The sequence below is a fragment of the Pygocentrus nattereri genome, chromosome 24 (genome assembly GCF_015220715.1).
Source record: "Pygocentrus nattereri isolate fPygNat1 chromosome 24, fPygNat1.pri, whole genome shotgun sequence".
NCBI classification, from domain to species: Eukaryota; Metazoa; Chordata; class Actinopteri; order Characiformes; family Serrasalmidae; genus Pygocentrus; species Pygocentrus nattereri.
Window position 1 is genome coordinate 18780030 of NC_051234.1, and position 24547 is coordinate 18804576.

Below are 24547 nucleotides of genomic sequence, written 5' to 3' on the forward strand. Positions count from 1 at the left end.
CCAAACATCCACTGTGGCGACTTCATCAAACAGCAGAAAACACATCAAGACCGCAGTTTCAGTCACATCACTCTGATTTGCCTTTATCAGCAATGAAGCTTAAAGAAGAATAATTAAAACAGATCACTGTTGATTATATGCAGATAAATATAGTCCTTAAACTAAGCACAAATACATACACAAGTGCAGCTGTGAATCCTCAATGACAGAAACTGCAACATAATTACATAAAACCACATCAATAGAGACATTCAGTCAGATGTCTGAAGGATCCCAAACAAACTGAGCTTATAAGCATTAATATGAAATTCTATGAGAAAGAGGAATACAGAAAACAAATAGTGCCAAAAAGAAAAAATGTCAACAAGCTCCTGTGAACAGGGTAAAACGTCTGGCTCCTCTTAAATTAAGATTAAGTGACCCATATTAATCCCACAATGAGGAAGTTTCACCTCTGCATTTAACCCATCCATGCAGTGAAACACCACATACACACTAGTGAACACACACACTAGGGGGTAGTGAGCACACTTGCCGGGAGCGGTGGGCAGCCCTATCTGCAGTGCCTTGGGAGCAGTTGGGGGTTAGGTGCCTTGCTCAAGGGCACCTCAGTCATGCACTGTCAGCTCTGGGGCTCGACCCAGCAACCTTCCAGTCATCGAGCCGGTTCCCTAACCTCCAGCCCATGACTGCCCCAGAAGAAGAAGAAGCGAGGTGTATTGTATATGTAGTGTATATGCAGTGTAGCTGTAGTGTACATGGAATTCTAGATGAGCATTTCAATTTGAAAAGTCATGGTTTACAATGCATATTTTGACCAAAAGTGTGGACTGCAGGCCAAAATGTGACCCATGATGACATTTGATTCAGCCCACCAAAAAGTTACTGTGAACCCAACCCCTTATCCAAGGAGAACCAACATGTTTTCATATTATACAGAGAAAAAAAAACATTTAATATCAACATTTTAACTATTTGTGACTACATATAAAAAGGAAACTGTGGCAGGAAATATAATACCCTATGCTTCTTCTTAAGCATATTTATTCATGAGGCTGAAAAGCTACAGTAAACTGTGTACAGTGCTACGTACAAGCTACGTACAGTGAACTGACTCATACAGACGCAGAGGGCCAGATATATGTACGAAAGTAGCTGCAAGGCAAACTGTTCACTGATGTGACACAATGTGCCTGAATTTAAAGCCCATGTGCCCTAACTTTCTCCTAAAAATTATCCTAACAAGTTTTACTAGGAACTGTCAGAGAAAGACTGCTGTTGGTCTTTTCTTTTGAGAGATTCATGAACTTACTTTTTTCTGACGTTTTCGGTTTGATTTGAGTTGGGCGGGAATAAATATGGCACAGGTGATGTTAGATATGCCAAAGTACCAATCAGTTAGCAATATGTATACGTTAGCTACTCATGCCCCTCTTCCTCACATAAAGTGACTGCTCTGAGCCCCAGCCAAAACTCCAAAACTCCAGTTATTTAAGCTTTTCAATATTTTTTATAAAGGTTTATTTCATTGTTGTTTGGGGCGTAGCTAGATGCTGCTTCCTACTTGCGTTAGCCACCTGTTGCAGGATTCTGCATACTTAACTTACAGTATTTCCCACAATTGTACCTCATAGGCATGACACACAATAAGGCACATAAGAAATTTCCCAGCCTGCTCAAGGCCCTGTCTAGTTGTCTGCTGCCATTGTGAAAAGAAGCCTCTCAACACCATGTCTGTTGAGACCCTAATGCAAATTACCATCTAGTTTTAAAGGATGGAAGAGAGCTGATACAAAAAAGGCAACAGCAATTTCGCTCAAACTTTATTAAATAGAGCAGAACATGGAATCAGCCGCATGTGTAATATCTACACCCAGGTTTTATACATCCCTCCCTCAAATGCTTAAAGATGAGAAAGACATTTTGCTTTTTAGCAGCAAAAGACATTCTGCTTCTGAGGTTAGATTACCTCATGTTATTGAGGTCAAAGGCAACACTTGAACAATGTGTTACATTATTAACACCACTGACTTTTTAATGCTGCTAACATATTTTTCTAGTTAGATTTTTTGACCTGGACAGCAGTGCAGACTGAAGTCCAGTTAGAGTTTGCTGTATGCCACCCTGAGAGAAGCTGAAATTAGAGCCCTCTCATTCAAATGCAGCTTTTTAATGCCTTTTAAAGTGATACCTCAGCACCTTTAACAACCTTTGCACAGGCCACTTTTTATGTTTTACTCCCATCCCCAAAAATGTTAAACACAGCAAGTAAACAGTAATTGTGCATTAAATTGTGCAGATGTGGGTTCTCTGTAGAAGACTTATTTTCTTATAAACTTATTTTCATTTAGAAAATCAACCAAACATGGAACTTGACTAGGGTTGCCCATACTTTTGCATATGACTGTATAACAAAATGCACTGCTTTTTAAATGCAAAGAAAACACTTTTAGGCTCAAATTTGAGCATGTAAGACAAAATCTATTTATTGCAATAAACTACGCAAATTAATTTTATTACCTGTGATTATTATCACAAGTATCTTAATTAATTAATGTATAAATTAAGATAACTATCTTAATTCATACATGTAAATCCAGTGTTTCTCTGATTGGTGCTGGCTTTGTTACCTCGGAGTAAAGTGATGAGGAAATCAGACCGTTGGGCCAGACTGTGCCTCAGAGAGGGATCCGCATACACCAGCTTCCTCAGCATGCCAACACTCGGCTCCAACAGGCAGTCCATATTCTACAATGTGATTACAAAACATACTCCAGTCAGACAGTCAGAACACAGCTGTACACACAGGGCAGGGAAGTAAAGAGGCAAACCCAGAGACAATGATGCTCATCAAAAGGGAATTCAAAAGCATTCAATGTAGAGAAACTCATCAACACAGATTTCTTTACAGTGGTGGTTATTAGAGCCAGTGGTCATAATGTCTATAGCACAAACAGCTTGGTCATGTGATGTCCTGCATAATCTCAGTTATGAATGAATTAAAAAAAAAAAAAAAAATTTATCTCAAAACTATCGTAAAACAATGTCTCAGGCATCAGGTAGTGTATTTATAACCATTTTATATAATAACTGTCTGAGGGAGATTTCAGAGGTGGATTTGTGGTTCCTATCATCACCAACGTCATCAATTCTGACTCAGTAAGTTTCTATGGATTCAAGCATTTCATACCAAACTACTCTGAATGACTCTGTTTACATCACAAGCATTTAATTACGGAGAATTTGGATAAATTGATGGAATTTCTATTTTAAGGATCGGTATGCTGCAATTTAGTACAGTGTCCATTTACATAACATACTACCGGCTGGCTGAGGGAATGTTACATACATACAAAAAGTATAAAAACAGTATTGGAAGACGAGCACTTCCAGATGAGCTGCCAGATTTCATATAAAACTTTTATTTATAACACTAGGCCTTCATAGACATCGCTGCTGAAATATATGGGACGCTTCATAGTCACAGATCAATGAATCAGATTATAATACACTGTCACTGAATAAACAGTGGCTAAAAATATTCAGTATTTTGAATAAATAGCAAATAAAAACAAACATTTTCTCAAATTCGGGGCTGAGATGTGGAATCCGTTTCATTTTATAACCTGCCAATCAGAAAGCACTTCATGAGATTATTCAAAGTGATGTTCATTTACAACTCACTTAACCAGAAAGTCATTTGAAGAAAAACATAAAAAACCCTCAGCATAAACACAGTGTCTAACACCCATAACAATATTATAATAGTCGCTAACCAGGCATAGCAAATGGAGGCAACTTATCAGGTTCTTCTCTACAGGTAATTTCCACACATTACAGAGCATAATTCTCCATAATTAGCCTCATTAGGAGGCCAAAATACTCCACAACACTGGCGGCTTTCGGCCTGGGGTGACACTTATCATACAACAGAACCGCATTAACACTGACTCACTCTAGACTGACACCATTAGATCAAGCTGTGTGAAGTTCATGCCTCTGTGTTTATCTAACTGCTCAGTTAAGCTCTAAGTGATTCCACATGTATGAAGAAGCTTAAAGAGTGGGGAAGATTCAAGCTTTACCGTTGCAAGGCTGCTCACACTCTCTGTGATGAAAGAAATGAGTTTGTCTGGCAATCCCTGTGTCTTCAGTACAGCATGCATCGCTGTGTCTACAAATGGGGGAAAAATGTAAGTTAGACTTAAAGTAAGGTTTAAATATATATAGCCAAAAGTATTCACTCACCTATCCAAATAATTGAACTCAGGTGTTCCAATCACTTCCATAGTCACAGGTGTATAAAACCAAGCACCTAGGCATGCAGACTGCTTCTACAAATATTTGTGAAAGAATGGGTCACTCTCAGGAGCTCAGTGAATTTCAGCATGGTGCCGTGATAGGATGCCACCTGTTCAACAGTCCAGTTGTGAAATTTCCTCACTACTAAATATTCCATTCTCAGTGGAATTATAACAAAGTGGAAGCGATTGGGAATGACAGCAACTCAGCCATGAAGTGGTTGGCCACATAAAATGACGCACTGTGCTCAGAGGTCACCAAGATTGTGCAGTCAATCGCTACGGACCTCCAAACTTCATGTGGCCTTCAGATTAGCTCAAGAACAGCATAGAGAGCTTCAAGGAATGGATTTTCATGACTGAGCTGCTGCATCCAAGCCTTACATCACCAAGCGTAATGCAAAGCGTCGAATGCAGTGGTGTAAAGCGCAACCACTGGACTCTAGAGCAGTGTAGACGTGTTGTCTGGAGTGACTAATCACACTTTTCCGTCTGCCAAGCCGATGGATGAGTCTGGATTTGGTGGTTGACAGGAGAACAGTACTTGTCTGACTGCATTGTGCCAAGTTTAATTTAGGTGGAGGGGGATTATGGTGTGGGTTTGTTTTTCAGGAGCTGGGCTCAGCATCTTAGTTCCACTGAAAGGAACGCTTCTCGTCCCAACATCTGTGTCTGATCTCACAAATGCGCTTCTGGAAGAATGGTCAAAAATTCCCATAAACACACTCCTAACCTTTGTGGAAAGCCTTCCCAGAAGAGTTGAAGCTGTTATAGCTGCAAAGGGTGGGCCAACATCAAATTAAACCATATGGATTAAGAATGGGATGTCACTCAAGTTCACATACATGTGAAGGCAGACGAGTGAATGCTTCTGGCAATATAGTGTATATGTAATTTAAAAAAAAGATGACTTTGGGAAACCAATTTCATATCATCTAACAAACAGCTTAAAATTAAATTAGTCCTCTCACTTCTTTAAGTACAATTTGCCAACATAGCGATTATCACCTTTGCAGCACCAGCAGCATAGTTCCATTAATTCAAAAGCATGATAAAAATGGCAATAGACATATTGACAAAACCTTTCTTTCGTTTTTTCCATTTCTACTGACAAAAGCAACTGCAAAAAGGAAACCTCCAATGCCCCTTGAAGCAAGATGCAATGTACAGGTACAACAGCAAGAGGCTATAATAGCGAAGGAGCTGGAACATGCAGATGCAGTTGTCGGTGATGAAAATTGGACATTACCCCATGGAAATCACATGATTTTCATGTTCTATTTCTGCATTCACATGATGAAAACAATGTTCTTGAATAATTTAAGGTAATAAATATATATTAAGCTTGTTCTGTCCACTCATTTAACAAAACAAAATGCACTGCTTTTAAAATGAGAATAAAATCTTTCTTTAGGATCAATTTTGAGCAAATAAGACAAATACAATTAGTTGTAATTAACTGTATAAAATGATGCAATTAATTGCAATTGTTTCAATCGTTTGGCAATCATAGTTCTCATATATCTTCTCACAAATGCGTTGCATGGCAGGTTTAAATTAAATACTACTACTATTACATCACTACTACTATTATTATTTTATTACTAATAGCAATTAGTATATTACTAAATATTACTATATTATTTAAAAAGTTTTTATTTCAGAGCGCACACCACATATGATAAATATAACCCTATTATTACTCTTATTATTATTATTATGTATATGTTTTGGAAGATCTCCAAGATCTTCATGTCTGAGTGCACATCACACATAATAAATAAAACACTTCCACTTCGCACCATCCCAACATTATCCACTATTCATGTCTTCACAGCTCTAGCCTGTCTCTGAGTGACAGGATGATGAAGATGGCGTCTGGTTCCTCACCCTGCAAAACAACCACCAGCTGTTCCGCTGCAGATCTCCGGAGAACCATGTCCACCGTCTCTGAGGTGAGGATACTGTAAAGCTTATTCACAGATTCCACCTGGACAAAGAAAGTTAAAAAATAACATTAAACGTATAGATCAGCAATTAGGAATCAGCTTATTTGTTCTGTTCAAATAAGTTATTACTTGTATAGCATTTTTTCACTACAGATATTAATGGGGACGCCTAATGAGCATCTCAGAGGGAAACAGTGACAGAAAGAACTCAGTCGGAATTAATACTCAAAAACAAAGCTGAACAAGGACTGTTGATCATACAAACCCTATTCCAAAAAAGTTAGGACAGTAGGTAAAATGCAAATAAAAAACATTTTTTAGTAGTCTTTTTGCTTTATAAATCTACTTTGACCTTTATTTCAACAAAAACAATACAAAGACAATATATGCAATATTATGTCTTACAAACCTCACTGTTTTTGGTAACTGTACTATAGTGAAACCGGTGCCTGCAACACGTTCCAAAAAATATGAGGCAGGGGCTGTTTAAGGCTAGGAATGGTGTGAAGGGTTCAAAAACATGTGCTGCAATAATGTTTGGATATCAATGTCCAGAAACACTGCCGACTACTGTGGGCTTGAGCTGGAAGAGGAAGTATATATTGTGGTTTGATGACTAACCCTAATTTACAGAATTAATGGGTGTTATGTTTTCTAGGCAAAAGAAATAAAGGTCCAGATTGTTACCAGCCCAAAGTCTGAAATTCAATGTCTGTGACACATTTTAGAGCAATATATGTTGCCTTTTAGTTGCAGTCTTCTTCAGGGACGTCCATGCTTATTTCAAAATGACAACGTCAAGAAACATTCTGCATGTGTTTACTGCAGTTTAGTTTAGTCTATTGCCATGGAAGCTCATTCAAAAAAACGAAACTGCACTACTGTTGGTTTTAACTGTTTCTGTCTCATTAAAGTTACTCAACAACTATGCATAACTGATATCACTTTATCAGAAAAAGGTTTCTTTATTATCTGTAAAGTATGTATAATGTATAAATTTAAATTAAATTCAGATTTTAGGTTTCACTAACTTAAAAAGTTAAAATAATTTGACTTTATGACTTGCACAAACATGTTAACGTTTATCTAACAGCAATTTTTGTTACTCTAATATGTAGGGTTTAGTACCTTAGGTACACTGAACTTAAACTTGTTGGTTTGCTCACCAATGCTTAATTTTGGTAAGCCCTAAACTTATTTGGGCTTACAGTGTGTATACAAAAAATGTTAAGGTAAAACATAACATATTGTGTTTTCTATCATTGTCAATGCAATACAGGTCAAACAGAATTTACTAATCCCAATGCTTTCTGTATTTATTACTATTTACTTTTTTATCATACCATTTACTCCATAATACCTTAGAGAACAAGATAAGCCTTTAAAAAGACTTAATTAAAAAAATGTATAGAAAAATGGATGCCCATTAGTCTCTGTTTATTATTGTAACAAGAAAGCAGTAGGAGAATTTAATATATACATTATCATCACGGAGTCATAGAGAACTGTTTAAACAACCAGGCCCGTCACCACTCTATAATTCTAGCAGTGGATTATTTACCGCATAATTAATAAATTGAATAGACAAATATTTATTGCTGCATAAATAATCAATTAAATAAACAAACATTACTCACCACTGCCCTCTAAAGGTGTTACAGTACCAGACAGTTCAATGATTTGTTGTTTCAGTAAGATCCACAATGTGTACCAAAAAGTAAGTTTTACTTTATTTACATCTATTTGCTTGAACTCAACTCACCCAAAACCAATTCACATTCTGTTTGTTGCAGCTGTAGAAATATTGGAATATTGATGATGTTTTTAAATTGAGGAATTAAGTTCAACTGTTACAGGTCTATCCCTAATACTTAGACAAAAAAGAAGTGTCTTTTCCTACTTTATGTGTATATTTCACCACAGAAGACAACAGAAGTCTGTTAACACACCAATAGAACACAATGATTTAATTTACCTTAAGATAAGACCTGCTGGAGTCATCTAGTTTGATGTCCACACTTTTATTGGTAACATAGATAGACGGTAATGATGAGAGTACAGTTTTGTCCAGGACAGGCCTGGAGCTCTTGGGGCCCTCTGGACTGGTCAGGTGAGGCAAAAGATCCTCAACCGCTGTACTTCTCACTCTGAAAAAGAGAGAAACTATGGCATGAAAACTATTAAATATAGCTATAAATGTCATATTTCAACCCCTTTAAACTCTAAGGGTCTGTATGAGAGTCAACTACTCAATAGACCAAAAGGCACGTTTGACTTGGCTGAAGCACAGTGCACAAAATTTGAACATATCTGAACTGTGTATGACTCTGTCTCTGTCACAGCATGCTCCGTTTATCGCTGTATGGAGGTCAGTAAACAGATTACACTGTGGCAGACATCTGTGCCACACATCCCATCGTAAACAGTGAGTTTGAAAGCACATCTGTGAATTTTACGCATTCTGTATCAAAGCAGCAACGTTCACACGGCCGACTGTATTCTGTAAAATATCTGAACTGCAAGGATCCTGTCTGAGACAAGTTCTGCAAAGTGCAGAAGAACTGGAGTGGATCTTTAAGTCCAACACATACACATCACACATATCTAAATGGACTAGAACGTACTGTGCAACATTTTGGAGTAGAAAATTCCAGGTATAATTCTTTCCACTCAACTCATGTGAACGATAGCAATGTGAGTACTACTAGCAAAAAGACATAGCATAATATTTCTACATTAAAGTAAACTACTCACCAAGCTCCAGTGGTGGGGCTTGTTCTCATAGTTTTTAAGCAAACGTCTGCGACAATTTCCAGGATGGTATATATGCCAGTGAATAAATATTCATCTTTGAGTTGAGCATTTATAATCACAAATGTGAGTAAATCTGTCCTACTCTACAGCTGGCATTGGCTCTCCAGATCAATTTTACCTTCTTTTTTGATTGGTTACCACTGAAAGTGACACATGACTAGTGAAGCTTTTCAGCTTAAGGTGGACATTTTTAAACTCTGGGTATAAACTCAGGTAAAGCCACTTGGTTGAATGAACACATCATTCATTCCAGGCAATGGTCTCAGCCATTGTTTAGAACACAACCGAAAGCTGTTTACCACTGGTTACACCTCCACAATAACAAATGCGTGAAAGTGCGAGAAGGGTCTTTTCCTCATTCTCATAAGGATTATGTTGTGGGTGAACCGACTCTCAGTGACAGGTTATTTTTTCTGACATTTTTATTATCTTATTATCTATGACCAACAACTATCTATTACTAATGCTATTAAATTGTTGTGATGCTCAAAAAATGCTAGCTAAAAGGGTTTTTTTAATGTTCTAATTAGACAGTCACTGAAAGACATCAAGTTATGAGGAAATAACAGCATTTTCAGATTTACTCCTATCAACATTATGTATAAAAACTCACAAGATATGTCCAGGTTCACTGGTGATTTTGGATAGTAAATAAAATGGTATTGTGTTGTAGACATTGCAATCCCTGGTTCTTATCACCACCACTGTAAATAAATTTTGACAGTAAACTAATTCACAACACACCACTCTGAATTACTGTGTTTACATCTCAACTGTGCAGAATTTTTGAGACTGGTGGAAGTCATCTTCAGAATAACTGTTTTCCAAGCATTTATTGAATAACAAGCCTTAGGCTGTAACGAGCCTGGGATTAACCTTATAATTATGTGGTCAATTGCTGAAAAACATCAAGTCATAAGGAAACAATATCCAAAAGGAGTGAAACCTGAAAGGAACAGAAGACCTGTGTAAATCAATAGAGCCACAGCCACAAGTCACGAGTACTCAAACTTTTCCTGAGCTGCTGTGCGGAATGCTAAATCGGCCCACCGTAGGAACTCACGTGTGTTGCTTGTTGAAGAGCAGCCTGAGTGCGGTGCGCAGTCGGGCCGCTGGAGAACAGACACCATCTCCCTGATCGTCTGACACTCTGCTTATCAGCAGGATACAGTTACCCAGGGCGTCTGCCGAGCCTGCATAACTCTAACAAACACATAAACACATATGAGGCATGAGCTCAGCCCAGCCCAGACAATAGACTGGCAGAGGGGGAACCCAGCTGAGCGCAACAATGAATAAATATGCAGTGCAGAGATTAGAGAGCACTTCACTTGCGCTTTATTGACAGGACGATCCAATTACTGAGTGTCCTCAACAGAAATGAATCAAACGCGGTGGCGACCTTGGCAGGACTATGAATATTCAGTGACTTCAAACCAGCTCTTTTTTTTCCAAATGGATGAGGCACACAAAAAAAAAAAAAAAAAAAGAAAAAAAAAAAAAAGAAACATCGCTTTTGTAGTTGGAGAGTACAAAAGAACCTTGTTTAAAATAGAATGCAACTTGGAAATTAAAATTTAGCCTCCAGCATATTGCCAGCATGTTAAAACTAAGCTGGAATTTCTTTCCCTCATAGACTGCCACATTACTGCAGCTGTGTGGGTGCGTATGAGGAAAGTGTGAGGGACAGTACCTGCAGCACAGGGATGACCGGGTAAAGTGCCTCATTAAATCTAGCCCAACTTGAAGCTGTCATCATCAATCGTCCCTTTAGCAGATAGAGAAGAACATCCTTGGCAGCCGAATTCACCTTTGGATCACACATAAACAAAGTTGATGGCTCTATGATATTGCACTTACAAGCTGTCTCATCCAAACAACTACACAAAGCGCTGTGCCGAAATGGCACTTTCCAATGTCAAACACTACGTTCAGCATGACCTTACCCAACATCAGAAGAGAGAACACGGCTTTATTATTCATTATAAAGCAACACATCAGTATATCAAAACATCCGTCTTTGTGTCAGTGTGGTGTGGAAACTGCAAGCTGAATTATTCACCTCTTTTGCTTGGTCTTGAAGGCCAAAAGCGCTGATTTCATAAAGGACACGAGAGTGGAGCAAAAAATGCACTCCAGCGTAGACGGATGAAGCCGGCCTGGCCACATTCTGAACCCCTAAGCATTCCTGTAAGGTCAAGAGCATTAAAAACGTTTTATAAAAAAAAGCAGAAACACAGTAGTTCCTCTCTCATTCAAATTACCACAAAGGAGCCATTAATCTTGGCAAAGAGCAGCTGCTGAACTGCAGAATGACCGCACTTTTAGATGTGTGTGCATTTGCAACACCGAGTCAATGAATACAAATTTGGTAGAGCGGTACAGGAACTCTTACACACTGTTACAATTACATAATAACTTTGAAATGTTCATTAATGAGTAATAAACATAAAAAGTAATGAACTGAAAACACATTTGGAGATGAATACTTTATACATCTTGTTGTGTTCATGAATAAAGTCAAATCTATTCAGGGAATAAACAGCCTATGACACTATGCGCATGGTAAACCTACTCAAGAGAAATCTAAATTACATTCATTATTTATAGTATTTATAGTCATAAAGCCTTCATGACTGCTACGAAATCTTTATTAGTACCTTAAGTATCCCTATAGCATTCGTGGAATGTACACTAACATTACAGTAAAATTACATTATTGCTCCTGTTCTGTGTCACTACATAGAGCTCTTTTGTTTACTGCTGTTCTGCAGTGTTCTGCTAATGTACTCAGTTTACTTTTCTGAATATATTCTATGATGTTGGGCAATGATGTTCTCTGAAGAAAGCTACATATATATATTTTTAAGATATCTGGCAGAATCATAATTTTGAATATTCTACTAAAAAGCAACTTTATAAATTTATTTTGTACTATTAACAGTGATGACGTTACCTATAACATATTGCATATCAAGGACTGCACAATATTTCATTTGTTAACCATCATGGCATACTGTGCTTTGATATACAGTGGGGCAAAAAAGTATTTAGTCAGCCACTGATTGTGCAAGTTCTCCTACTTAGAAAGATGAGAGAGGTCTGTAATTTTCATCATAGGTACACTTCAACTATGAGGAGACAATATGAGAAAAAAAAATCCAGGAAATCACATTGTAGGATTTTTAAAGAATTTATTTGTAAATTATGGTGGAAAATAAGTATTTGGTCAATAACAAAAGTTCAACTCAATACTTTGTAACATAACCTTTGTTGGCAATGACAGAGGTCAAACGTTTTCTTCAAGTCTTCACCAGGTTTGCACACACTGTAGCTGGTATTTTGGCCCATTCCTCCTGCAGATCTCATCTAGAGCAGTGATGTTTTGGGGCTGTCAACACAGACTTTCAACTCCCTCCACAAATTTTCTATGGGGTTGAGGTCTGGAGACTGGCTAGGCCACTCCAGAACCTTGAAATGCTTTTTACGGAGCCACTCCTTCGTTGCCCGAGGGGTGTGTTTGGAATCATTGTCATGCTGGAAGATCCAGCCACGTTCCATCTTCAATGCTCTCACTGATGGAAGGAGGTTTTGGCTTAAAATCTCACGATATATGGCCCCGTTCATTCTTCCCTTAACACGTATCAGTCGTCCTGTCCCCTTTGCAGAAAAACAGCTCCAAAGCATGATGTTTCCACCTCCGTGCTTCACAGTAGGTATGGTTGCAACTCAGCATTCTTCTTCCTCCAAACACGACGAGTTGAGTTTTTCCCAAAAAGTTCTATTTTGATTTCATCTGACCACATGATATTGTCCCAGTCCTCTTCTGGATCATCCACATGCTCTCTGGCAAACTTCAGACGGGCCTGGACATGTACTCGCTTAAGCAGGGGGACACGCCTGGCACTGCAGGATTGGAGTCCCTCTTGGCGTAGTGTGTTACTGAGGGTAGCCTTTGGTTCCAGCTCTCTGCAGGTCATTCTTTAGGTCCCTCTGTGTAGTTCTGGGATTTTTGTTCACCGTTCTCATGATCATTTTGACCCCACGGGATGAGATCTTGCGTGGACCCCAGATCGAGGGAGATTATCAATGGTCTTGTATGTCTTCCATTTTCGTACAATTGCACCCACAGTTGATTTATTCATACCAACCTGCTTGCCTATTGTAGATTCACTCTTCCCAGCCTGGTGCAGGTCTACAATTTTCTTCCTGGTGTCCTTCGACAGCTCTTTGGTTAAGTTGGTTAACATGGTTAAGTTTGGAGTCTGACTGTTTGAGGCTGTGGACAGGTGTCTTTTATACAGATAATGAGGTCAAACAGGTGCCATTAATACAGGTAACGAGTGGAGGACAGAAGAGCTTCTTAAAGAAGAAGTTACAGGTCTGTGAGGGACCTATCCCTGGAGCCAGGCCTGGGGGTAGTGTTCCAGGGTGAGCGCCTGGTGGCCGGGCAGCCCATGTAATCCGGCTGGGCTCAGCCCGAAGAGGCAACTTGGGGAGGCCATGTGGGCCCACCACCCGCAAGGTCCAGCATGGGGGAGCGGTGCAGTGCCATATTGGCAGTGGGAGATGGCGGGGAGGCCCTAGTTGGCCCAGGCCCCTGCAGCAGAAACTAGCTCTTGGTACATGGAATGTAACCTCACTGGGGGGGAAGGAGCCGGAACTTGTGCAGGAGGTTGAGAGGTACCAACTAGATATAGTTGGGCTCACCTCCACCCATAGTGTCGGCTCTGGAACCAAACTGCTGAATAGGGGTTGGTCTCTCTCCTACTCAGGGGTTGCACAGGGTGAGAGGCGACGGGGCAGGTGTGGGGATACTCACAAGTCCCCGGCTGGTGACCAGGCAGTTGGAGTTTGTCCCGGTGGACGAGAGGGTCGCCTCAATGCGAATTAAAATCGCAGAGAGGAAAACTTTGACTGTTGTCTGTACGTATGCACCAAACAACAGGTCAGAGTATTCGGCCTTCCTGGAGCGAGTGGGCGGGGTTCTGGAAAGGGTCCCGCCTACAGACTCCATAGTCCTACTGGGAGACTTCAATGCTCACGTTGGCAATGACTGGGAGACCTGGAGAGGCGTGATTGGGAAGAACGGCTTGCCCAATCTAAACCCGAATGGTGAGTTGTTATTGGACTTCTGTGCCAGGCATGGATTGTCCATAACGAATACCAAGTTCGAACACAAGGATGTTCATAAGTGTAAATGGTACCAGAGCTCCTTGGGTCATAGGTCAATGATCGACTTTGTTGTCGTTTCATCTGACTTGGGACCATATGTTCTGGACACTAGGGTGAAGAGAGGTGCTGAGCTGTCAACTGATCACCATCTGGTGGTGAGTTGGATCAGATGGGATGGCAGGGAAGACTGATGGTCAGACCCGGTAGGCCCAAGCGAATAGTGAGGGTGTGCTGGGAACAACTTTCAGAGGCCCCTGTTCGGAATGATTTCAACTCCCACCTCCGGGAGAGCTTTTCTCACGTCCCGGAGGAGGTAGGGGACATGGAGTCTGAATGGACCCTGTTCAAAACCTCCATTGTGGAAGCTGCCAGGCATAGCTGTGGCCAAAAGCTTGTGGGTGCCTGTTGGGGCGGTAACCCAAGAACCACCTGGTGGACACCGGTGGTGAGGGAGGCCGTCAAGCTGAAGAAAGAGGCCTTTAGGGACTGGTTGGCCCGAAGGACTCCCGATTCAGCAGATAGGTACCGACAGGCAAAAAAGGTGGCAGCTGCAACGGTGGCAGAAGCAAAATCCAGGGCATGGGAGGAGTTTGGTGAGGCCTTGGAAAAAGACTTTCGTTCGGCCTCAAAGGGATTCTGGACAACTGTCCGGCGACTCAGGAGGGGTCGGGGTGGCTGCGCCCAAGCTGTATTCGGCAAGGGTGGAGAAACTCTGACTTCGAATGAGGATATTGTGGAAGGAGCACTTTGAGGAACTTCTTAATCCGGGAGACGTGCCTCCCTCACGGGAGTCAGGGCCAGAGACTTCTGGTGTGTCAAGTTCCATTTCCCTGGTGGAGGTCACTGAGGTAGTTGGTAAGCTCCTCAGTGGTAAGGCAGCGGGGGTGGATGAGATTCGTCCAAAAATGCTTAAGGCTCTGGATATTGTGGGGCTGTCATGGCTAACACGCCTTTGCAATATTGCATGGACCTCGGGAAGAGTACCCTTGGACTGGCAGACTGGGGTGGTGGTCCCTATTTTTAAAAAGGGGGACCGGAGGGTGTGTGCCAATTATCGGGGTATCACACTGCTCAGCCTCCCTGGGAAAGTCTATGCAAAGGTGCTGGAAAGGAGACTCCGACCGATAGTTGAACCTCAGATTGAGGAGGAACAATGTGGATTCCGTCCCGGACGTGGAACAATGGACCAGCTCTTCACCCACTCACAGATTGTTGAGGGGGCATGGGAGTTTGCCAACCCAGTCTACATGTGTTTTGTGGACTTGGAGAAGGCTTATGACCATGTTCCTCGAGATATCTTGTGGGAGGTCCTCCAGGAGTATGGGGTGCCGGGGCTACTACTCCGGGCTATCCAATCTCTGTACTCCCGGAGTGAGAGCTGTGTCCGTATACTCGGCATTAAGTCAGACTCCTTCAGGGTTAGCGTTGGACTTCGCCAGGGTTGTGCTCTGTCTCCACTCTTGTTCGTGATATTCATGAACAGTGTCCGGGCGTAGCCGGGGTCAGGAGGGCATTATGTGTGGAGGCCGGAGGGTGGCGTCTCTGCTATTTGCAGATGATGTTGTTCTTTTGGTGGAATCACACGGATGCCTACAACGCTCGCTGGAGCGGTTTGCAGCTGAGTGTGAAGCGGTTGGTATGCGGATCAGCACCTCCAAGTCTGAGTCCATGGTCTTGGCCTGGAAAAGGATGGCATGCCCACTCCAGGTAAGGGGAAAGGACCTGCCCCAGGTGGAGGAGTTTAAGTATCTTGGGGTCTTGTTCACGAATGACGGGAAGAGGGATCGTGAGATCGGCCGTAGGCTGGGACAGGCAGCAGCAGTAATGCGGTCACTGTACCAGACTGTAGTGGTGAAGAGGGAGTTGAGCCAAAAGGCGAAGCTCTCTGTTTACCGGTCGATCTACATCCCAACCCTCACCTATGGTCATGAGCTGTGGGTAATGACCGAAAGAACGAGATCGCGAATACTATTAGCTGCAATATGCACTATGCAAAGAAACCCTCTGTTTACAATGTGCTCTGAGCATCCTGACAAATCATAGTTCCAAATGAGTTTCTATAACTATATTCATGAAATCCAACACAAGTTCAATTATTTGGTCAAAACAATGTCGACTCAGGACATGTCTTTAACCAAGCCACATTTAGATTATTACATAATCACCTTATCATAATTATTTCCTACAACTATCATAATATAAATTGGGTGCATTTTCTTCTGTAAATAAAATAAAGCACTTAATGGGTCAAAAAGTCCTATGCTATTACACTTTTAGAAGGCTGCAGTGAGTAACTGTTGTTTATTTGATGTTTGTTAATAATGCCTCTAGAGGGCGTCTGTGAGTGATGTTTGTTTATTTGATGTTTGTTAATAACGCCTCTAGAGGGCGTCTGTGAGTGATGTTTATTTGATGTTTGTTAATAATGCCTCTAGAGGGCGTCTGTGAGTGATTGTTTATTTGATGTTTGTTAATAACGCCTCTAGAGGGCGTCTGTGAGTGATGTTTGTTTGATGTTTGTTAATAATGCCTCTACAGGGCGTCTGTGAGTGATGTTTATTTGATGTTTGTTAATAATGCCTCTAGAGGGCGTCTGTGAGTGATGTTTGTTTATTTGATGTTTGTTAATAATGCCTCTAGAGGGCGTGTGTGAGTGATGTTTATTTGATGTTTGTTAATAATGCCTCTAGATATTTTCAAGTTCGCAATTTTGTGGCTAAATGTCTTCCTAGTTTTCCTTCATTACCTCTAGTACAGTGTTGGGAAACCATGCTTTCAATGGTTCCTCATCATAGAGGAGTTATCTCGAAATTGTATAATCTCATTATGTCTATTAGTGATTACTCTGATCTAAAATTGAAGGGTAAATGGGAGGAGGAACTAGGAATTCAAATGGAAGAAGGCATTTGGGAACAGGCCGTGGATGGTATACGCTCTACTACCTCTTGTGAACGACCTGGAATAATTCAGTTTAAGTTTTTATACAGGGCACACTTCTCTAAATCTAGGCTTTCTAAATTGTATCCAGAAGTGAAAGACGTGTGTGATAAATTCTATGGTTCCCCCTGTGACCTTAGCCACATGTTTTTCTTTGTCCTGCACTAAAAGGTTTTTGGACAGGTTATTTTACTATGTCCATTGTTCTTGGAGTTCAGGTACAACCTTGTGCACTAATTGCTATATTTGAGGTTTCAGACCGCTCTCTCGCACTTGGCACTATGCAAAGCGGCACTATAGCTTTTACATCCTTATTGGCAAGACGCTGCTTATTGTTACTTTGGAAATCTACCAAGCCCCCCTCTATTTCTTGCTGGCTGAGGGATGCCATGCTTTTTTTTAAATTAGAGAAAATAAGGTACAAACAAAGAGGGTGTACAGATAAATTTTTCCAGAAATGGCAGCCCTTTATATCGTATTTTTCCAACCTAAAAGTATTACCTGGTTAAATGTGTGCTTCCATACAAGTGTCGTGGCCTTTCTGTAGCTATCGCTATTCGCAGTGTGCGTGTTGGGTGTGGTGAGCTGGGATGGGACATTTGGGGGGGGGGGGTTTGGGGTACATTTTTGTTTTTGTGTGTGTTCTATTATAAAACCTGGTTGATGTGTGGTGGAAAAATGGGGAAAGTTGTGAAGGTATTCTGTATATAAACATGATGTTGTATTGGGCTTACTTTCACTTTCTCTTAATAAAAAGTTTTTGAAAAAATAAAAAATGCCTCTAGAGGGCGTCTGTGAGTGATGTTTGTTTATTTGATGTTTGTTAATAACGCCTCTAGAGGGCGTCTGTGAGTGATGTTTATTTGATGTTTGTTAATAATGCCTCTAGAGGGCGTCTGTGACTGATGTTTATTTGATGTTTGTTAATAATGCCTCTAGAGGGCGTCTGTGAGTGATGTTTATTTGATGTTTGTTAATAATGCCTCTAGAGGGCGTCTGTGAGTGATGTTTGTTTATTTGATGTTTGTTAATAATGCCTCTAGAGGGCGTTTGTGAGTGATGTTTGTTTATTTGATGTTTGTTAATAATGCCTCTAGAGGGCGTCTGTGAGTGATGTTTGTTTATTTGATGTGTTAATAATGCCTCTAGAGGGCGTCTGTGACTGATGTTTATTTGATGTTTGTTAATAATGCCTCTAGAGGGCGTCTGTGAGTGATGTTTATTTGATGTTTGTTAATAATGCCTCTAGAGGGCGTTTGTGAGTGATGTTTGTTTATTTGATGTTTGTTAATAATGCCTCTAGAGGGCGTCTGTGAGTGGTGTTTGTTTATTTGATGTGTTAATAATGCCTCTAGAGGGCGTCTGTGAGTGATGTTTATTTGATGTTTGTTAATAATGCCTCTAGAGGGCGTCTGTGAGTGATGTTTATTTGATGTTAATAATGCCTTTAGAGGGCGTCTGTAAGTGATCTTTGTGTATGTGATTTTTGTTAATAATGTCTTTACAGGGCAGTGGTAAGTAACATTTGTTTATTTGAGTTTCAGCTGTTTCTATGATGAGCTGAGAGACACTATATATCAACAGCTAGGAAGTGAGATAGGTAAATAGCCAATTTGGCCAATTTAGACTTTGTATTTAATAGCTGCATACAATGAACACAATTAAGACAGTTAAATTGTTTTAATTATTTATATGCCAAATAACAGTGGGCTAAAATGTCATGATTGCCTATAAAGCAGTGATACATGTGGCGATATAACTGCAATAGCAGTATTTCACTGATATTGTGCAGTCCTAATCCATATATTACATGGAAATGAATGCATATTTATAAATTTGTCTTGATTTTGCACACAGCATACCTTCACTACATCCAGAATGCATAAGTATGTCTCCACCTTCACTGGAAGCAGAGGGTGTGACAAAAGTTTCAGAAGGATCTTCTGACTTTCCATCTGAAGCAGCGGACTGGCCTGAGCAGACTTCCACCTGCAACCAGAAACAATTTTTCAGTTTTATACTATCAGTGTCATTTCACATGCTTTGCTTGCTTTTATGTTTTATTTTACAAGTGGAAAATTCCAGCTACCTTTTACATTACATGAAGAAGAGAACTGAAATGTTACAAAATGACTTGTAATAGCATTTCATTACATTAACATACACTGGATTATAGGTATGCTTGTTCCTTCTCCTGTAAAATTACCATGTTAAAACAAGGTTTTACTATGACAACAACAGTATACACAAAAAGTGCTCTCATACTACCTTAGATAATCCCAGAAACAGAAAAAAGCTTACAGGTATGAGCAAATCTGAATGCATTGCTTGACAATCGGTAGGTGTTGATGGTATGGAAGGCCGTCTATGGCTTGGTCAGCGAGCTCCAGCAACTCCAGCCAATTCTTATCTCCCTGATGAGAGAACAAACAAAAGAGTCATGTCTTCAAAATGTGCAATTTTTTATTTTCTTCTATGAATTCTTTAGATTTAAAATGTGGGTATTTTAAACAACGAAACTAGCATTTAATTCTCATTCCTTTTCATTTTATTTGCTAGTTTATAACGACCACTTACCTTCACTCCCTGGCCATTTTATCAGAATCACCTAACAAGGTTCAAGGCAGGTGCACCTAATAAACTGGAGACTCAGTGTATGACCTTCAGCTTAGATAGCGGCTATGGCAAATTAAGGCCTCATCCACACATATTTGGCTAGTTCTGAAAATATTTTTTCTATGTTTTGGCCTCCCAACAACATACAAAACTGTGTTGATTTAAAACAAAAGTTTTTGAAAACGCTCTTCAGCTTGTTTTCAGTCTTTTCGTGAGGACAGGTAAAACATAGCATTTTGAAAACACTGAAATCATGCTGTTAACTTGTGTTTCCATAAATAAAATATGTAGCACTGTCAGAAATATGACTGACAACTAGGTTGCTTTTGGTGCTCTGCAGTGTTCGAGTGATCTGGGCATGTTCAAAACTAAATTTCTCTTGACTTTTTCATTAAACTGTTCTGCAGTTTGAAAGCACTGCACTTATTTATTGCAAATGGGGAGTCACCTTAGTTGCAAATACTAAAAATACCCCAATGACTCAAATGTGTCTTGACAATCATTAGTCAAAGCCTGATTAAAAATAAAAATTGTAACTCCTTAATTCAAACAGAGTAAAAGTCTAAAAAACTCAGCTGCTCTACCAGATCAGAACTGTGTGGATGTTGCAGGTACAGCAGCGTAGCCATTGCAATGTAAACAAACCTATGGCAAGCAGTAGGCTTTCTTCTTCAGCTTTTTTGGCAGAAATCAGACTGTGAGGGTGTTTAAGAGAAGGTAGCACAGCCATAGCAACATGAAAAACCCCATGGCATGCGGAAGACTTTCTTTTGTTTCTTTCACTTTTTGTTGCTTTTATTTTCTGGGAGAAATCAGAAAATCTACATATATTGGAATAAATATCGGGATATGAGTGGGATATGTCTGAATGATACCTCAGCCTGTGCCTCTTTGATGAAAGAGCAGGTAGCTTCCATCATGTGAGCGGCCCGGCTTACTCTCCTGTACAGATTGTAGCTGTCGGAGCTGGAGAGCTCCAGGTACGCCACAGCTGACTCGTGAATGCTTGGAAACGCAAGACTGAACGGGGTGTCCAGGCAAAGGTGGAAAACAGCAGTTACAGCACTTTCTGGAAGGTTTTCATTGGCCTATATGGAGAGATTATGAACATGCTTTAATCTGCAAAACTAATGGACATACAATGCAACTTATCCATGCTCTGCCAACAAACGCATGAAGAAAAAAAAAAACAGACAAACTAGAATGCACTTTATTTAGAGTCACAAAATAGTGAGTTCCCAAAAAATGCTACACTACAGAGTTGGCCTGTTGTTAATCTAAGCTACCCAGGTTGGAAAAAGCTGTGACCTGGCTACCATGCCTATCAAATAAAAACAATTATCATCAGCAATGAACTATACACTCTTAATTTAGGAATTCTGACAAAGTTTACTGCTTTGTAAAGCTTGCCCAACCTAGTACCTGTTGTCCACATTTGGGAGCATGGATTTGGAATTTGCTAAGAAGACTTATCCATTTAAAAGCGAATTCCACAAAATTTTCCAAATTTTCTTCATTATTAAACGTGAATATGTACACAGTCATTTAGAGTGGTTTGGTGTGGAACACTGTTCTAACTAAGAATTGTTAACAGCGGTAGTGATGCTAGGAAACAGACATCCATCTGCCTTCACAGAGCTATTACATGAAATGGTTATGAATGCACCAACAAATGCTAAAGACGTTATTTTATTATAGCTTTGTGAAAGTTTTGGCCTAATACGTATTGTTGAAATCTATTTATCGCAGAGGTTGTGATGCAAAAGAAAGCGTGTAGGTTCACTGGTGGTTTTGGATTGTAAATAAAACACCTATATTTGTGTTGTAGACATCACCACCTCTGGCTCCTATCACCACCAATGAACCACTTCTCAGCCAACTACTCTGAATGACTTTGTCAACATCTCAGCGACTGAATTTTGCATAGATGTTGAAAAATCTGTGGAATTCACTTTTAACTTTCTATAAAGTTGCACTGACATTAAACCCTTAACTATTAAACCATTCTTGTCCAATAATGAAATTTAGTTTGATGAGGCAGTAGAACGTCTGTTATGCTCGCTTATAGCTCAGATGACAGTATGTATTTTTTTCATACCTTTGTGTAAAAAGTTTAATTGTCTATTGTTTTGTTAAAAATCAACAGCCTCGCGAGAGTTTAATTTTAAAACGCCACTGATTGAATTAACATAATTTTTGATGCTCTGACTGGTCTAAAGCAATTACATTTTATATACTTACACCTTGGATTAACAGCTAACAGTTTGCAAATAATAAGTTTTACTAATTTTATGCACTTCTATTCACAATCAAATATGGATTTCCCATGTATTGCTAAAAATCAGTCCTGTAATATGAGCAAATGGCTAGCTTTAGCATGTGTTCAAGCATATGGTCCCAAATTTTACACTTCAGACATGGACATAAATGGGTTAAGTCACTTCTGATCAATTTAATGTTCCCATTTGTTTCAACGATATATCTGAAGGACATGGCCATATGTCCATTCTGGTTTATTAATGGTCATGATTGGCAGGACCATATGCCCACTCACCTTCTCCACAGGTAAGAGGGTTTGCAGAAGGCGGATGGTGAAAACAGCAGTGCCCATGTAAGCCAGACGATGGTGAACCAGAGATGATTCAGGCTGTTTGGAGGATGCCATGCCGCTGTGGTGGCACATAATATCTCCTAGGATCTCCATACATACTTGAAGCTTCTCTCTCTGTGACAGCAAAGAGAAAAAAAACAGATTCAGCTACTGTATAACGCAGCACAATAGCAAGAATCTACCAGCAGGGGGCAGCAAGAGCCTAAGACTTTCCAAAGGGAGTTTCAGTGGATGACAACACTTAATTTATATTCAAGTGTGCATTAAAAATAAATAAAGAAGAGGGTCATGCCTTACAAAAACACAATTCCATTCAGCAGGGCATACTTCCTTTACTAGTTACCTTTATTATACTATGAGCTTTAAAGTGCAGCACAGTGAGCAAAAAATCAAGGAGCAAGGTAGAAATCAATTGTTCTGTGCTGCTGCATGTTTACAGTGCGTACAATGTTTAAAGATGTTTAAGATGCTGGGCATTTAAATGTGTTCACAGTTTTCACAATGTTATGAAACAACAATAACAAATAAGTATTAGCAATAAAAAATGGTGCAAAATACACCCCTAGCACTTGTACTAGACCTACATCCAGTTACAGGGCATGAAAAAGGCACAAAAATGGCTCAATGTCATCCCATTCTCAAATTCTTATGTGGATTATAAACATCTTGTTTTAACATGTTCATCACAATAAACTTGTGCTAGGCGATACTCAACATTCAACATCAGAACATTTTCCAAATATATAACTATCACATTATGAGATGTTATTTAAATATTTAAATCAGCATTAATTAATTAAGTTCAATTTAACAAGCATTATCATGAAACTCTGAATTTTTCTCCCTTATGTTTTTAAAGAGATTCAAAACATACCACTCACAGTCCATATATGGAAACTAAGCTGCAAAAATAGTGCGTTGTGCATTACATTTGAATGTTGTACATATTATATTTTGCCCAAAGCAGTTCAGACCCAACCACCCAAGCCGAGTGTTTCAATCTGGCTGCATTTTGAACAAGGCACAATTACAATACGGTGCAGCCAATCAGAGCAGAACTTATTTACAAATATGGACCATTCTACCACATTGGTTTAAAGTTATTTCAGACTTTTAACTGACTTGGACTTTTGATTAAAACCCTTAGCTTTGAGTGAGTGACACTTTACCCAATTATGTTTAGCTGTATTAAAATAAATGATTAGTAAAGTGACTTTACGGCAGTGACAATATTAGCTAATTTTGAGCAGAACACAAAAACACTAGCCAATGTATGATGACCGAACACAGCTAAGAATAGTTGTATGCATATAAAATCATAATATCTTCCATGACAACACAAAAAAACTTTACTTAATTGCAGAAAATGTGTTTCGGTACTGACAATTCTTTAATGTTACAGACATTGGGACACATTTACTTAAAAACAATGGGATCTAACAGCTCAACATTAGGCAATGAGCAAGAGAGAGGCAGTCTCACTTCCTGCTCTAAAATGAAGGGGTGTGCCTTAATAGGTTTCTGCCTATAGACTACAACTCTTTATTCATTATTTCCAAACACAATTTGAAAGAAAGCTTCGTCAGACCACAGAACGTTTCCACTTGCATCAGTCCATTTTGGATGAGCTTTAGCCCAGAGAAGTCAGCGGTGTTTCTAGATGTTGTTGATTCATGGCTTCTGTTTCGCATAATAGTAGTCTTAACTTGCATTTGTAAATGCAGCAACGATCACTGTTTACTGAAGGGTTTTCTGAAGGATCCCTGAGGCCATGTGGTTATATTCATTACAGAAGCATGTTGGTTTCTAATGCAGCATCTTGTGAGAGATCAAAGGTCACAGGCATTTGCTTGTGGTTTTCAGTCTTGCCCTTTAGGACAGAGATTTCTCCACATTCCCTGCAATTTTGGCAAAGCTGAAAACCTTGATCCATTCTCACTTATAAAGGATTCAGCCTTTCGTAGAAGTTAATTCCAAAATTTCTTAAATTTCCTGTGTCCCTGTCCCCTGGAATGTACTGCAGGCCTCAGTTTCATTATAAGCAGATATTTACAAAAATAATGAAGTTAAAGATTAAAAATCTTTTCTTTATAGTGTTTTAATTTAAATAAATTGAATTTACCTAATTCTGCCTGCTGAATCTC

General features: G+C 39.7%; 1 protein-coding gene across 2 annotated transcripts in view; it reads right to left on the bottom strand.

Moving 5' to 3' along the window:
* The window catches only part of rttn (rotatin), a 112541-nt gene that overhangs the window by 70386 nt on the left and 17608 nt on the right, over nt 1–24547 (bottom strand). For both annotated transcript variants that reach the window (XM_017696227.2, XM_037534205.1), the window contains exons 11-22: nt 22347–22517; nt 20668–20880; nt 19478–19590; nt 19039–19165; nt 11127–11252; nt 10758–10874; nt 10128–10267; nt 8226–8397; nt 6192–6291; nt 4086–4174; nt 2631–2748; nt 2–98 (exon numbers count right to left, since the gene is read on the bottom strand). In XM_017696227.2, coding sequence (XP_017551716.2) covers nt 2–98; nt 2631–2748; nt 4086–4174; nt 6192–6291; nt 8226–8397; nt 10128–10267; nt 10758–10874; nt 11127–11252; nt 19039–19165; nt 19478–19590; nt 20668–20880; nt 22347–22517 — 1583 coding nt within the window. The remainder of the gene's footprint in view (nt 1; nt 99–2630; nt 2749–4085; nt 4175–6191; nt 6292–8225; nt 8398–10127; nt 10268–10757; nt 10875–11126; nt 11253–19038; nt 19166–19477; nt 19591–20667; nt 20881–22346; nt 22518–24547) is intronic.